Here is a 16,586-nt window from a genome sequence, read left to right on the forward strand (position 1 = left end):
TCCCAGTTAGACACAAAACTCTTTGGATGAGACGCTGCCTGCAGAGGCGCAGGAGCAGTTTGCCTTGGCTCCGTGCTCTCGTGGGAAAGCAGAGCTGCTCTGGGATCCCTGCCCGCAGGGCTTGCGGGAAGAGCCAAAGGAAAGGTTGTGTCCGTGTTTGCTGCCCCGTCCCGCTCTGCTGAGCGGTGCTGCCGGTAAGAGGGCTTGGGTCACCCCACCCCGAGGAGAGGGCAGCCAGCTCCAGCCTGCCTACATTTCCTGCCTCCCTCTATCTGTTGTCCAGTCAACAGCGATGTTTCCACTGAGCAGCTCAAAGTTATCTTTTTCCTTTCCCCCCCCCCGACTTTATTTCCCTTTCCAATACAATTTGAGCTCCAAGGCTATGTAACAAAAGCATTTGCAATGAGGCCAAGAGTTTTTTCTTAAGGGAGGAATCAAGCAGCCTGGATAATGTATTCCTTTAAAATAATTACTTGTGAACACGTTGACAAATTACATGGAGATGTCTGGGCTACATGTTTTTACAGGTCACTGGTCACCTAAGGTCTGAATTGGGATGGTGGCTACATAATGCAAAAGGAAGTTGCTAACAGGAAAAAAATACTTTTAATGCTGGCGAATTCTCTTGTAATAGCTTACAGCAATGACCTCAGCGTTGGATAGCGAGATATTGAAAAGTATTTGGCAAATACTTCTTGTAATGCCAAGTCTCCCCAGGGAACAGCTCCGTTCATGCGTACATCAGAAGAATCAACTGCTGCAGTTCCAACTCGGTGAAATCCCCTTGCTAACAGGGTTCAGATTAACCCCTTGAACCAGGCTGCTTTCCTACCTGAGGCCACGCAGGAGGCATCCGTACCTGCCGAGACCATCAGGCTCAGACCAGCCCATCCCTCTGCCTCTCTGCCACCCACGTTTGCTGTCCCATTTTGCCCCGTATTGCCCCAGTAATTGACTGAGCACCGAACCCTCCCGGGCAGGAGCTGCCCCAGCAGCTGAGCCCTGCGATAGTGGGTCTGCGCCTGCTCAGCTGCAGCAGCTGAGGCAACTTGCTTTATCTTGCTCTGACATCCCTTCCCCGTGCTGCAGAAATCAGGCCAAGCAGATGGCAACGGCAGAACTGAAAGCACGTACAGAGAGGGGCCTGACCCGTGCTGCTCCATGCACCTACGCTGCCAGGCTCGGGCTGGAACAACAGGAGGTTTCCAGCAAAAACAGGGGTTGGGCTGCTGGAGTTGCTCTCAGCTCCCTGCCCGCTCCCACGCACTCCTGCCATCCCTGTGCAGGGCAGCAGCCCTGGGACGTCGCCCACAGCTCCCAAAGCCTTTCTGGGATTGACCCCCTGGGGCTAACCTGGGCTGAGCGGGGGGCTGCAGAGCTCGGGACTGGGATGGATAAATAGGATTGAGGCAGGCATGCACCACTTCAGACCAGTCAGCTTGCTTTTCCAGACCACTTACTAGAAACACTCACGTTGCCAAACATTACTACATGGATTTTTTTTCTTTCTTTCCTTTTTCTTTTTTTTTTTTTTTTAACCCAAGTTAAACTTGCACAGGAAACCATTTAGAAAATAAGTAAGAAAGAGTGCTGATAAAGAACTAATTGAACAGCAAATCCGACCGTTACCAAGATACCTCTAAAATCTGATACCTTCCTGAAAAGAGCATAAAATATGAAAAGGGAAGAGCAGGCAGTTGAATTCACAGGCTATAAACAATTACCATTTATTACTAAATGTAAATAAATCCCCAGAAAGGCACCTAAATATAAGGCACATAGTGTTCTGTATAGGACAAAGATGGTAAGCAGCCAACAGCATAAACCTGACATTTGCAACATCCCTGTTGCAGTATTGCAACACTGGAGAGTATATTTAGCAGTTGCTTCTGCTGGTCGATGTGCTCACAGCCTGCAGCGTTACAGAGCTGCCTCCCCGCTTTGGAAAGCAGAAGTAGCTCCATTACAATATGAGATTAGTAGATACCAAGACCACTCGTGGTGGTTATCTTTCCTGTAAACTGAACAGAAGTATTAACTGCGAAGAACTTATGTCGGAGACAAAAAAAGCTTTTGCTAAAGAAAGTGCTTAAAGTACTGAAGATATAAAGAGCAACATTCAATTTAGCATGGAAAGCAGTGTGATTTCCTAAAAGAAATATGTACATAACTTTGCGAGACAAGGAAATCAGTATTTTGCTTTCAGCACAACCCTGCTGGCAGCTCACATGGGGGTATCTGCAACCGGACCACGCTACGGCCCGAAATCCCTGCGAGTTAAGGGAGCAGCTCAGCCCAGCCGAGAGATTTGGGTCTTTCCGAGCCCGTCCTGCGAGTCCCTGTGTTTACAGTGATTGTTATGGCAGCAGGTTGGCATCGCTAGCAAGGCAGGGAAGTCTGCGGTTGTGGAAACACCGAGTCGAACAGGTTGTGACATAACCGGGCTTCATCAGGAATTCTGCAGAAGGCCTGGGGGGTTTCTGAGAAACTGCGGCTTCCCGGCCTGAAAAAAGGCTGGTCCGATCAGCTGGGAATCTTAACTGGATTTGGGATGTTAGGAGGAATTACTGAAAGAGAGAAAAACTCAGATGGCAGAAGCAACTATGGGAATCATCCAATTCTTACATCAGTAATTTTCAATCAATTGCTTGGACATGAAAACATAATCGCAATTTTAAAAATACATTTTGTACACGTCCATTTACCTAAAGCGGGTGTTCAGTCTGTATTACTTCCAATTACATGCTTATGGTTCCCACCCAGACACCATTGCCAACACAACTGAAACTCACCTTTGTTATAGATAAAATGATCCTTTGCAACGGATGGGAAATCTGTTGTAGCAGCACTTCTGCCATGTCCAGCTTCTCCTGGCTGCCCACGACCTCGCTAGCATGGAACAAGGTTAGTGTTAGCGCATTGCCTCTCGCTGCCAGAACAAGGACAGAAGCCCCAGTACGCTTAAGGCTACGCGGTATAAAGTTATCTCTTGCTTTTCAATATGGAAAGAAAAAAAAAAAAGGTTAAACAAAATCTCAAATAACACGAGAGCAAGGAAACGATTGACGAATGAAAATGCGTTTCATACAAAACAAAGCTTTTTTGAGAGGAGGAGGCCAGTGCAGTCAAACCTGAGCTTTGAACCAGATGCCTAACCAGTGGAAAATATAAATTATACAGAGAAAACTTACAGAAGAAAAGAACACAACAGAAAAATCACTTACTTCCACAGAATGATGCAACTTTAGACCATTTTAAGTTTTCAAAGCAGCCAGCTTGGGGAAGGATGCCAGAGATCCCCATGTACTTTGGAGGACACACGGATCCAGAATAGTAGCTTTGGGTTTTGTACAGAGGTACAACAAATCTGGATGCTGAGGTAGCGCAGCCCCTTGACGCTGAAGAGAAACATGGGAAAAAAAAAGAAAACTCCAGGGATAGGACTGGGAGTAACGAGGGACCCTCATTGATGAGTTCCCCTGAACTCCAAATGAGCCCACAGGACTGACCTGGTGTCCTGGAGAAAGAGGAGGAAGGGGAGAAGGAGTTGGAACTTTGGAGTGCCTTTTTGTAAAGGCTGAGCTTCATTTCCCATGTGGAAGCCTTCTTAGAGAGTTGGATGGCATTTCCACGGGAACCTGAACGAACAGAAATCAGGGGGTGAAATTAATCTAATGGCTTTTTCATCGAAATGCGATAAAGGAGCAAATTAAGTTGGGAAATGTGGGACTTGATTCAATGTCGAATCATTTAAACTCACTTTGGGAAGGAGGACTCCTTTCCATTCCTTTTGCTCCAGCTTTGACAGATGTGCTTTTCTCTAGGGTATAAAGAGTAAGTATCGCTAGGAGCACTACGCCTTTCTTGCACAGACCGTTTGTTCCTTACTCACTTTAGCAGCATTGCATTTTTTCTCTTTAAAATCAAAATATGACTTACGCTTGATGTGTCCTGTGCTAAGCAATCACAATACTGGTTAAATATTGTGATTAAGCTGGTGCATACTAAATACTGAGCTCCTAATAAATACTAAACTCAGATGAAATCACCTTTGCATTCAGGTGCAGCTCCACTCCAGACTCCGCTTGTTTTGTCCATACTCGTACAACGGATGCTCACATTTCCAACGAGTTGGAAGCCAGAGTCACAGCTGTAAGTCACGGTTGAGTTATAAGCAAATTTTTCTACACCTTCGCCATCGTGCTTTCCGTTGCTAATCTGAGGCGGTGAAGAGCAGGTGATCACTGCAGGAGAGAAAGTCTACGTGAGTATTGCAAAAAGCTTCGGTAATAATGAAAATGCAAAACGTTTCCTGAGTCCACCTAAGGTTCTTGAAGACAATAAACCTTCTGGACAACTGAAATGGGTAACTGGCACTGCCTTCTGCCTCCGTCATCTCCCTCTTCTTTCTGAAGTGTTTCTGTTGTCACATCTTTCTCCCTCTCGCTCCAAGGGTCAGAAAAATAAACAGGCAGCTTGCCATGCCCTGGCTCGTGATCCCTCAAAATATCTTCCCATCACCTTCCCTGCCACCTTAACTCGTGAGAAAATACGTTGACCCTGTGAGAACAAAACTGCTGAAATAATACAGTGTCAGCAGCAAAACGGGTGTTTCTGAGCTGCAGTGCTGGTGACAGATCTGCCACATAATATCAACAAAACCAAGCGAAGTACAGAGACGGGCTTAGACTAGACAGTAGCGTGCAGGATCTACTGGAGAGAAGTTGAAAGTAAGGCTGGATTAATCTTACATTCGCAGGTTGGAAGTTTACTCCACGCAACATCGTTTCCTTTAAGCAGACACTGGATGAAATCGCTCCCATCTAATTTGTACCTAAGAGAAAATAAGAAATAAAAGAAAAATTTATGCAACTATCCAGAAACCAAGAACAATTTTTTTTTCCCTGGTACCAGTATGATGAGGAGTGTAGAAAAGGCAGTTTTAAAACAAGCAGACGTGCAGCTACAAGCTGGGTAAGAGGAGAGCTCCTTCACCACGCTCCCTGCCAGGATCCTCGTTAATCTATTTTCAGGCGATTCTCTGACTCGCTGCAGAGTGCATCTTCCATCGCCAGGATGGGAGAAGTTGGCAGCTAGCAGAGCACGCAGTGAATGCCAGACAGTGCTGAGGTTAGGTGTGGATTCCCACGCGGAAGCCCACATTGGGCTCAGATTTGCTGAATCAGGGACTATCTCTCCCTGCCTGCTTCCTGGCGGCGAAGAGTGCTGGGATTCAGGCTGCTGGCATCCAACGCCTTTCCCACGCCGCTGTCACCCACGAGGACGAGGTGAGGAGGTGAGGAGGTCCCTCCTGAGCACACGCAGCATCTCTAAAAGCTGTGGCTCAGCCCCTGACTGCTGCTCCGCTTCGTGGTGATGATGCGTTACTGAGGTCACTTAGCTGTATCCGCTGAAATCCTCGGTGCTGGTGGTGGAGGGCAGGGTGCCCAGCGTCCATCAGTGCCACCTTCTCCCTAGGGTGCTGCTTTTGGGGTGTAAAGGTGTAGCTAACTGTTTTGCTAAAGTTTTGCCAGAAAAGCGAAGGACAGCAGACTGCTGGTGTACCTGCTCAGCTCACCAAATATTCAAATACACCCGCTACCTACAGCAGGGACCAGGGAGGGGCAACGGGGATCTACGTTTCATTACTGTGGCTTTTGGACTGGCTTGCTGGAAGCAAACACATCTTGTCCTGACAGCACTGACACCTTCCCCAATCTCTGAATTGCATCCTCCCGTTCAAAAGGATTCAGCGTTTGGGTATGATTGATCTGGATATGTGATCTTGCTTAGATGGATAACGTTATCCCTCCACCCTGATGTGTATTTCCAAGGATTAGCTGAACCCCAGAAGGGTGGGACAAGCTGTCATTTCCCCAAAGTCCATCCTAAGGGAGTATCTGGGAAAAAAAAAAGCTCTGTTATATTTGAAGCAGCTGTAAAGACTGACAGATGATGCCACCTAGGATGCCTGCTGCTAGGGAGGGAGGAACACGAGCTGGAGTTGCAAGAACTTAATTTTGTAGGTCAGTTTAGTGCATGTGTGCCCTGATTGAAATCAGGCAGAAGCATGAGTCAGCTCACTGACTGACGGAAAGTCTGCTTCATCGCAGTTTTCTAGCCGAACATAATGGAATTTTAAAAAATTCAAGCATATGCCTTTTTTTAACTTAATATATCTCAAATTTATTGTGCTTATTTTGAAGTCTATAGTTATAAACCGATGGTACAAGCAGTGCTGTTGGGATAGATACCCTGGGGCAGTTAAATTTCTTCTGGATGACACTTGAAGGAAAAAGCAGATGTAAATTCAGAGCCCAGGCCCTTCCCACCAGCTGTATCTTATTCCTTCCCAGCCCGAAGCTGTGATTCAAGTGGGAAAAGCAGCCGCGCGCTGTGCACTTGGAGCAGCACCGCAGGAGCGATATATTGTGAAAGAGCAGCCCAGCCCACGTCCACAAGTTCATTGCACTGGACCGGAGTTTGTATTCCGGCATCGGCACCGCTGCGCTGGTGCTCGGGGCGTTGCCCCCGCGACTCACCCGTCCTCGCAGAACACTTTCACCATTGCACCGAACTGCAGGTCTGTGAGAGTGACCATCCTGCCCCCGGGCAGCGGTCCTGGGTCGCCGCAGGATCTCCCTGCCAGAGAACGAGGCCAGCGTTAGCGGTAACACACGGCGATGGAGAAATAAAAAAGGCCAATAAAAAAGGGACAGACCTAGAGGGTTGTACCAAAGCGTTTCACTTCGTGCGTGTCACAGCCGAGCTGGCAGGAGCCAGAACCAGCTGTAGGTGAAGGTGGGGATCCCCGTAAGGGCTCCACGCTCACAGCGGTAAGCATCTCGCGGGAGGGCAGAGAATATTTAGAGAGATATTTCCATCTCAACAGATTGGCAGTAAGTTACTCGACTGTGAAAAACGCATTGCTGCAACGTCATCGGTCTTAATGTTATACAGATTTCACCAAGAAAAATGCTTTGTCTTCGTTTTGAAGCTGAACGCTATAACGGCAAATTGGCATTTGGCCTGTGCATGTGCTGCGTCCAGATGTGAACATACTGACTAACGTGAAAATCAAAACAGATCTATTCATGCCAGCAGAAAAAAAAAAAAAAAAAGAAAAAAAGAACATTATTGATACTCCTGTCCAGTCCTAAATATTAATGTCGAGGAATAGGCACCTAATTTTGTATTAAGCATGTAGCTGTCGGGATGACAACGACCCAGCTGCATTTCAGCATGTGGGCTGGGAGCAGCTACCTGATCTGCTCCAAACTCCGCAGCTGCTTTTCGGCAAGCGGAGCAGAGATACTCACTCCTGCACAGCTCCGCAGCTTCCGACCACGCAAGGTTTTCAAGGCAAGTGCTGGTGGGGGAACTTTCCGAGGTGTTCTCGTAGCCGGGGCGGCAGACGTAGCTCACGTTGGTCCCAACAGGAAAGAAATTAATCCTCTCGTCCGCCTCGGACAGGGCAGCAAACCGCAACCTTGTCGGGGCAGCACAGCTCCCTGGCAGTCAAGGAAAGCGAGCCTGAAAGACCTGCCCTCCGGGAGGCATGCGAAATAAACCTTGGAACCCCAGAAACGCTCTCGCTACAGCGCTTTTGGAAAGCTCCTCGCGTTCATCCCAGGTTACTTCTGTTTTCCTACCAGGCTGCTACTCTGCTGAATGCATCTTTTGCGAAGCGCAGCTGGAGATGCTTTAACTGCGCAGGCAAAGCCGTTAGTAGGACGTAAGAAGTCACACGCACGTGCCGTGGGGCCGTGCACGCTGCAGCCGCCCGCACAGCCCCTGCCAGCCGGGGCTCGGGAGGTGTGCAAGCATCCCGGGCTCCAGCCGCCGTCCCACCGAGCCCCTCGACGACAGGCACGGATCCTGCACCCATCCCAGCTCTGAGGAACAGCAGCCAAGGGAAGCAGGTTTGCACCTTGCCAGGAGGGGTGGTGCCGCTGCAGAGCGGCCGCCGTAAGGGGCAGAAGCTTTAAGCCAAGCGAGAGACAGGCGAGGGAGCCGCGTTTCAGAGAAAGGAGGTATTTACGGCCGCAGGGCTCGGGCAGTTTTGACCAGCGTGCGCCGGGCAGGCACTCCACCGTGTCCGACCTCTCGGGGATTTTGATGGCACCTTCGATGCACGTGTACGTCACCCTGGATCCAACGGGGAAGCTGCTGGCGTGCTCATCGCTGGATGGTCTGGAGTGGGTCATGCGAGGCGGGGGCCCACAGTCACCTGCGGCAGGAGGAGACCTCCTCAGGTGAGGACCCTGTTCCCTGGCCCCTTCCCCAGCCCTAGCGAGCATCCCAGCAGGGCGGCTGGGCTGGCACAGGCTTCCCTTTGGGCAAAGGCACCGGGCAGGGCGGCATCCGTGAGAGCATTGAGGCTCTCACCCAGGCTTACGGGTGGTGGCATCGCCCACTCCAGCCCCCGAGCAGCAAGGTGGGATCCAAGCAGGTCTCGCTGGTCCTCCTCACGCACCCCGTGCCCCATACTCACTGCGAGCCACAGGCATGCCTAGGAGCCCCAGCAAGGCCAGGAGCAACGTGGGTGCCCCGCAGCTCAGGGTGCCTGGGTGCTTCCCCCATCCTGGTTCTCCAGACTTCATTGCAGCAATTCCTGTGCTCCTCTGTCGAGCACCGTTGGCTGCAAGGGGCTGTTTCTGAAGCTGGGAGGAGATGCAGCACCACAGACTCAGCCAAGCCTCTGGAGCAGTGGAAACCTTTCCAGAACACCCATGGTGCTAAAGCATCTGGTAGGGACACGAAGAGCAGCCAGGGGTGGGGGACAACTGTCATCCACAGGCTCGGGTAAAGCCTCCTGGTCCTCCCCCCCACCATAAGGGATGGGGGAATAACTCAACCCTTTTATTTGGCCCAGGCCTGGCAGGGAGCACTGACTAGCACAGTTTTACCAAAACCAAATGCTACCAGAGCAGAAAAGACACCCCCCGCCCCCCCGCCCCAAGCTGTATTCAGAGTAGGAAAATGCCGCCTTAGTTATTTGCTGGCAGGTAACGCTGCACTGATCTGCCATAAGCAGCGTTAGTGAAAGAAAACATAAAAGCATTTTCCTTTTTGTGTGTTAAATTTTTCTTGATTGCCTGACTCATTTGTAATTAGGAACGGGTGTGAGCGAATACATCTGCGTACTGACTAACACTCTGAAATATCCTGTCTGACATCAGTCAAGATTATTCAAACACACTCTTAGGCATGGCATGTAACACCCAGCTCTTATTCATGCTTATAGATTTTGAGCCTTGCACAGGGAGATAAGCCCCCTTGTTTGCAGTCCTGGGTGAGCTCAACGCAGAGGGGAGCGAGGTGTCACAGCGGGAGGGTGCAGCCCTGCTCCGCTCGTGGCACGGGGAGAACCGGAGTGGGTCTGGGAGTGCCTCTCGTTGCAGATCTCCTCACCGGGACGTGGTGGAGCACAGGATGCATTACCAAAGCATCTTTCAGCGTAAGGATGGGAGACACCATCTCCTCCCGGGTGTCGTGCTTTAGGCTGTAGTAACATTTAAAGCAACTCTCACAACTCATAAAAGCATGCATCTGGCAATGATACAGCGCTGCAAATCGCTCGTGCAGGAGACGAGTGCTCCCCCCCGTCCCACTGAGCCCAGGCAGCGCGTTGCTGTGCTGCGCAGTGTCCTCGGCCCCGCGGGTGCCTGCCATGCCGTGCCCGCTGCGCTCCCCGAGTGCCCCGAGGACCGACCTGGCTGCCAGGGCTCGGCTCTCCATCAGAGCAACCCTTGGACCACGCTGGAAGTCTGCCTAATTTACAGCCAGCGTGACAGATTACACGACACCCGCGGTTACACCTGCGTCTTTATTGTAATCCTGAAGGGAAGCAGTAGTTGCTGCATCACAGAGCTACATAAACTGATCATCGTTTATTCAGTTGTGAGAACAATCTTTGCTGTCTGATTCTCTACACTTAAACTTACAACATCTGTTCTTAGCATTTCCTTGCCAGAAATAGGGACATGGAAGATGACCCAGCACCAGATATCTGTCAAGTACAGCGCTGGGCCAGAAACCCGTTGCCTGTTTTACATCCAGGGATAAGCGAAGAGAAGCCTTTACAAATGCATTTCTTATGTGTAACTGCCCTTAGCTAGATGAATAGAAATCACGAGCCAGGTTAACAGGAAATCACACAGTTAAATGCTTACTTCACTGCTATTTCTAGATAGAAGAAGTATGCCAGTGCTAAGAAAGGCTGAGTTCAGCACGGGCAGAGGGTGCGGCGTGTGCGCAAACCACCAGCCGGAAGGTTACAGCAGAAGCACCTTCAGAGAGAACCACGGGACACTCAGCTCAGCTAGAAGTTTATTTCCGTGGACTTCAGTTCCCCTTATCTCAGCTTAGCACGGTTTATGCAGTGACTCAGAGAAGCTCAGTTTATTTTCTTACTATACGTCCTGAAATAAAATGTGAAACAACAGGTCTGTGCAATGTCAAATCAAGCTTGTCAGATTTAAGGAAAAGAGCAAAAACCCCTCTATGCTCTAGCATGATGAAAGCAGTCTCCCATACATTGATTATTATTTTTCTGGCTATATGCATGCAAGCATGAACCATAAAGTCACCAAGAGCCGCCTTATAGATACTGACTGCACAAACTGTGTGCTCACCAAAGGAGAGGCGATTGTTATGGTGCATTACAGGACTTGCACGTTCAAGTTTTCTAGTTCCACCTTTAGTTTTTTGATCTCCAGAAACAGTTTCTGTATTTCCAGCAGAGTTTTCACTTCTGCCATAGGCACATCGCATTCAAAGGCTGCTTGAATATAATGAACCTCTTCGCATACATTAGCAGCATCTTCTTTCTTCTGTTAAAAAAAGCAAAACAAAAGAAACAAAACCCAGGAAAAAGCATGTATGATTGCAGTGCAGCCGATGGAGAGCCACCCACTCCGCAGCTCTGAGCCTGAACTTCTGTCCCGTTTGCCATGCACTGCCCCAACGCGCTCTGCTTTCCCCATTGGTACCATAAAGCAAAAGCTTTTAAGAAGTTTAAGCAGTTATTTTTCATATTAGGAATCAGGCAGCATTCATCCAGGAACTCAGGCTGGCTATGGTACTTACACACTCGGGCAACGGCGTCCAGTTGCCATCAGGCAAGCATGTGGCTGTCCGAGAGTCTTCTGGAGACATGCTTCCATCATCTAAAAAGTGGTATCCGTCAAGGCATTCAAAAGTAACAGTCGCATTTGCTTGGTACCACATTTCGCCATCCAAAGTGCTTTTCAGCCTTCCGTTAGCCACCTGTGGCTGTGGACAGAGAACTGAAAGGAAAACCCACAGCAGAAAGCAGCTCAGCAAGAGGGACATCATTATGCAGGCAGAAAAAAACACCAAGAAATTTGTGAAGATTGAGCCGGTGCAGATGATCTTAAATCTGTGGAGCTGTGAAAAAAACCCAAAACATTAAAGCAAAGTTACTCTCCCAGGCCCTTCAAGATGGGAGAGTGAAACTCAGAACAGCCCCTGAGATGTTTTACACATTTGCTGTTTTCTGAGTGTCTCAATTCAGGCATCCACACGCAAGAGCCTGCAGATCAACATTTGCAGTAAGATTGCGCACTGAAGAGAAAGCCGATAGCGATGGTGTCTCCTGACCTGTCTCAGAGCCTCCTTTATACAGGACTGTCGAGAAAAATTCAGATATTGTCTTCAGGAACTTTGTTTCTTCCGCAAAGAGGGGAAGGCACTAGGGGAGCCCCGGGGACAGACACAGCTACGCAGCGCTGCACCCCGACCTCTCTGCAGCGTCGCAGGAGCCGCTGGCTCGGCTCCCGGGTCTGGTACCCACCTGGCTGGCAGGTGGGCAGGGCAGGGTGCCAGGCGCCGTCGGCCAGGCACCGGCTCTCGGCATCGCCGCGCAGCACGAAGCCTTCGTCACAGGAGAACCGCACGGCCGCCCCGTAGGGAAAGGTGAACATCTGCGGAGTCATCCTTCCTCTCTCGACCGTGGGCTTGGGGCACCGAACCACTGCGGGAAGAGAGCGGAGGCGGGAGCGGTGATGCAGGGATGCTCCCGGCATCGGTTTGATACTCAAATGCAAGAACTGGCCCTCAGCTGCCCGCAGCAACCCCCAAGGAGACCCTACCAGTCCCTGGTGGTACTGATCAGCTCGCGGCGCCAAGACCTTCGCACGGGAGCCGCACGGTCATTCAGCCGCTCCGGGTTTGGAGCTCCTGGACCGGGGCAGGTAACGGGGCGGGGGCTTAGCCCCAGCATCGCACCCAGGTCCTGCTCCAGTCTGGTCCCGTGCAGCAGAAATGACTCACCCTTGCACTCCGGGGCAGGGCCGCTCCATGCCAGGTTCACCCCGTCGTCAGAGGTGCAGTAGATGGAGTCGTCCCCGATGAGGGACAGACCCTCCGCACAGCTGTACTTTATTTCTAAGCCATAGGAGAACTGCTCCGTTCTCAAGCCAGAGTGCTGCCCGTTGGCGATTTTTGGAGGGGGGGCACAGACTATGAGAGAACAGAGAAAGGAAAAATTAAGATTTTCTTCATGCAGTCAGGGAGACAGCGAAGTGCAGGGAAGTGACAGGAGAAGCCAGTTCTTGATATTTATACTTAGGGTTGCTCTTCTCAAAGTCCTCCTCGCTTCCTGCCAGGTTTGTGCCCGGCTCTGCCAGTGTTCCCAGACTGACCCAGCTAACCCCCCCAACCCGGCAGGTCCCAGTACCGCGGCGTGTGACCCCATCCCCTCCCTTCAGCCAACCTTCCCTTGTCCCCTTCTCTTTCCCATGACAAATGATCCTGCTCATGAACAGGGGTATCATAAACCCCCTAACCAGTCCTGTGAGAAAATAGCTGAAAGTCCCATTACTCAACACATTTTATTAATTACAGTTTTGACAGAAGATGAAAACACTAAAGCCATTGAACGCTGTGACTTGGACCCCTTCTCCTAACACCACCTCCTCTGAGCAGCGATGCTCAGGTTATGCAATTTTCTCGCTGCTGTTCCTACCCGCTGCGGAGATGCAATTCCCGGCACGCGCCGTGCCCACGCCGTTCACGCTCACCCTTGTCGCAGTACGGCACGGGGGGTCTCCAGGTCCCGTCAGACCAGCACTGGATCCTCTGGCTGCCCCTCAGCACATAGCCGGGGTCACACTGAAATTCCACCTGGTGCCCAAAGCTGTATTCGGCTTTCCTGGGGCTGGTCTCTCTCCCGTGGGGGATGGTCGGGCTGGGACACTGCATCTCTGGGGAACACCAGCATCAGAAAGAGCTTCCGTGGTTTGGGTCAGGGGGGAGAGCAGGAGACATTCACATTGGGGTGTTTTCCCACGGCAGTGGCTTGCTGACCCAGAGAACCTGCCAGGCAGCCCGTTAACGCTGACAGACGTCTCTAACCGGACCTGGCGTGCTCAGGGACGGTAATTATGTGAAAACAACCATTTCACTTGGAAGGCAGATTGATCTGATCATTGTTTGAACAGCTAAATAATCAACTTGAGTTGCAGCTATTTCTTTTCAGCCACGCGACCCTTTGAACAGCAAAATTACTATTAGTGAGAGCCAAAACTGCTCAATAAAGTCCTTATGGCACAGCAGCACTCGTGGGTATTTTGAAAATGATGTTATTTCCACATCGTTAAATCGATGCTTTGTTGGCAAAGCGGAGGAAATGGTGTACTTACTCTGACAAAGCTTTGGGACTGAGGACCACGTGAAATTTTTAAGGCAAGTAGTTATTGGAGAGACGTCGGGGAGCAAAGCGTATCCGGATCTGCAGACGTAGGTCACGGTCGTCCCAACTGGGAATTCGCGCTGAGGGTTTCGGTCTGCGTGGTCGATGGCAGGAGGGTAGGGACAGTGACCTGGTGACAAAGCAGGGGACAACACAGACCCTCAGAACTGGGGGGGTCTCCATCAGAGACCCACTGGGGGCAAAGCTGAGCCCTGCCTTTGGGGAACCCAGCCTGCTCCTGGGGTAGAAGCCCCAGAAGGGAGCCAGAGAGAGCAGCAACCCTGAGCATCGCTGCGGGATATCAAGTGTGAACTGAAATGGAAAAAATTACAGCGATAAGTTCACCAAAGGATGTGGTGAATCTAATAACAGTCTTTTTTTTTTTCCTACACGCTCTTGCACCTCATTGGGCGTACCCCGCCGTAAGGTAGGACAGCCCTGCCGCGTTACCCGGGGCGGTGAAAGAGCAGAGGGGAATCCTGCCACTGAATGTCACGCAGCGCAGCTCGCTGTGGTTCCCATCCTCCAGCCCCTTTCCCGTGATCACTGCGTGTGCTTCTAGTGAAACACAAGCAGGCAATTACACGTGGGAGACAAGGTAAGGAGAAAAGAGCTCTGTGCATACCTAGGGTGCAGGCGGGCACCCGCGGGTGCCATCTGCCGCTGCCCAGGCACCGCACGGTGGTGATGGCACCCACGGGGATGTAGCCAGCATCGCACTCGAGGGTGGCTGTGCTGCCGTAGGTGAAGTTCTGTGCAGGTTTCAGCTGGCCGTGTGTGATACTTGGGATGGGACACTGAACCCCTGTGGATCACCAAACAAACAGGGCTTTTTGGGGGTATTCTTATGGAATACAGCTACGGTGACCAACTGTCACTGCACCCCCGTCTGGTAAGAGAAGGTGAATCGGTTTAACAAACGCAGCAATTAAGGCAGAGAGATCAGGGGTTATTAAGCATGCTTGAGCAGCCATCGTCAGTAGGACTCCAAACGTGCAGCGTTTCCATTGTGCACGATCAAATGCTGCTCCTGCCCTTTCCTAATAGCACTTGCTCTAGCAGTTTGTGGTACGACTCACCTGCGCACTCAGGAGTGGGTGACTCCAGGGTGCTGGCACCCCATCTCCAGCGTTACAATAAACAAGAGGCTCTCCAACAACTGCGCAACCTCTATCACACACGTACATCACTGACGTCCCAACAAAACTTTTTTGTCCAGCTAACATATCTCCTATGAGAAATATTTTGGGGCTGGTCACAGACTAGTCACTAAACTAAAGGCAGATATAACTGGGATTTCCTCATGCCTTACAATAGATGCTGGCAGGCCACCAAGACACAGTGTGTCTCTTAAAATCATACCTGACTCACACCCTGGTACAGCACCATCCCAGGCACCATCACACCCGCACCACGTCAGGGCAGCGCTGGTGATGCTGCCTTTAATAGTAACAGCCATGGAAAGAGCGTCTCTGTGCTCGTACACGTCTTAGTAACAGCCATGGAAAGAGCGTCTCTGTGCTCGTACACATCTTCCCCAGGCCCCAGCTTAGGTATTGGGACATAGGTGTTAGGTATGATGTTTGGATTGGGACAACAGACTTCTGAGAACCACAGTGAATTGAAGAGAATGCAAGGAAAAGCAAGGAAAAGCAAGGAAAAGCAAGGAAAAGCAAGGAAAAGCAAGGAAAAGCAAGGAAAAGCAAGGAAAAGCAAGGAAAAGCAAGGAAAAGCAAGGAAAAGCAAGGAAAAGCAAGGAAAAGCAAGGAAAAGCAAGGAAAAGCAAGGAAAAGCAGAATGTCAAGGTGGTGCTGGCAGCCGGGGGGCAGCAGCTGCCTCTGCAGGGAGGCGCTGGGGCAGCTGAGCACGCTGCAGAAGGTTCTCAAAAGGCCTGGTGTTTAAAGGAACTGTCAACTTCCAGGCAGAAACTGTGAGTTATTCCGCTTCCTAGAGACACTAATCAACAACCCCCCCACTTCTCCTGTACCGAAACCAGCCTGTGACAGCCAGCATGACAACTCGCCAGCTACCTTCAAATTGGCTACAGGCTGCCTCAGTGCTTGAGCAACAACCTTGTTCCTGATGCCACTCAAATTGCTAACTATGACCCTTTTAAATGGTAAAAACTCTTGCCTAACTGAGTCTCCCCATCTTACCACCATCCGCATCTTGAGCCCCAGACTGTAGGGACTTACTCCGACCCTGGGAACAGCTTCTCAGTCACTGCACGGATGATGGAGTCAAAGGGTGACATACTCCCTGCGACACAAGTTCTGCACTCCAGACCAGAAGTTCTGCAGACGGGTGCCCTGGGCTGTCCCAGAACAAGCTCGTAGCCTCTGAGCCAGCCGTACTTAGCACCGGTCCCGGGGGAGATCCATACCCCAACCACAAGACTTTTGAAAAGCACGAGGAAATTTGGGTGGCTCTTTGCAAGTACCTAGAGGTGCAGCTGAAGAGGAGAAATGGGCAATGAGCAGCAGCCACTGAGCTCAGATCACCTTTACGTCAGGCACAGACAGAGGTTAGCACCGACTTCTAACCCGGTTGTTCCATATTTCACCTGTAAGCAAAGCTGAGCCACAGAAGCAAAGCAAACGAGCAGGGGAGCGACACTCACCGAGACTCCCGGCCGGCCGCAGCACGAGCACGGCCACCGCCAGCAGCTGCCCCGGCCAGGACAGAAACCCTGGCATGGTGCGGGAGCTGCCGGCCCCGCGCCGTGGGAAGGCGAGAGCCGCTGCCTGCTGAGAACCTGCCGCCGCACACCGGGGAAGGGGAAGCGACTGTGGGAAGTTGGGGACAGGCCAGAGGAGCAACACTGCCACCCCCCCAGCCCTTCTGACCTTCCCGAGGCGAGGGCTGCCCT

General features: G+C 51.1%; 2 protein-coding genes across 3 annotated transcripts; both read right to left on the reverse strand.

Annotated features, from left to right (window-relative positions):
- Positions 1–1,752: 1,752 nt before the first annotated feature.
- LOC129196340 (complement decay-accelerating factor-like) lies at positions 1,753–8,810 on the reverse strand. The gene is made up of 11 exons (XM_054803678.1): positions 8,495–8,810; positions 8,042–8,230; positions 7,320–7,511; positions 6,543–6,642; positions 4,752–4,834; positions 4,050–4,244; positions 3,761–3,820; positions 3,510–3,638; positions 3,225–3,398; positions 2,793–2,889; positions 1,753–2,567 (listed from the first exon to the last, which is right to left on the reverse strand). Exons 1-10 carry the CDS (start codon positions 8,601–8,603, stop codon positions 2,798–2,800), a joined length of 1,323 nt encoding a protein of 440 aa, XP_054659653.1. The 5' UTR covers positions 8,604–8,810; the 3' UTR covers positions 1,753–2,567; positions 2,793–2,797.
- Positions 8,811–9,815: 1,005 nt separating this feature from the next.
- Positions 9,816–16,554, reverse strand: LOC129196339 (complement receptor type 2-like). Of its 2 annotated transcripts, XM_054803677.1 has the most exons (9): positions 16,338–16,554; positions 14,343–14,522; positions 13,668–13,847; positions 13,047–13,229; positions 12,298–12,486; positions 11,819–11,998; positions 11,092–11,291; positions 10,638–10,835; positions 9,816–10,424 (listed from the first exon to the last, which is right to left on the reverse strand). In XM_054803677.1, exons 1-8 carry the CDS (start codon positions 16,411–16,413, stop codon positions 10,665–10,667), a joined length of 1,359 nt encoding a protein of 452 aa, XP_054659652.1. In that variant the 5' UTR covers positions 16,414–16,554; the 3' UTR covers positions 9,816–10,424; positions 10,638–10,664. The 2 variants fall into 2 exon arrangements, with proteins under 2 accessions (XP_054659652.1, XP_054659651.1); XM_054803676.1 differs by having other exon boundaries at positions 9,816–10,835; positions 16,338–16,535.
- Positions 16,555–16,586: the final 32 nt, after the last annotated feature.

The sequence above is a fragment of the Grus americana genome, chromosome 25 (assembly GCF_028858705.1).
Source record: "Grus americana isolate bGruAme1 chromosome 25, bGruAme1.mat, whole genome shotgun sequence".
NCBI classification, from domain to species: domain Eukaryota; kingdom Metazoa; phylum Chordata; class Aves; order Gruiformes; family Gruidae; genus Grus; species Grus americana.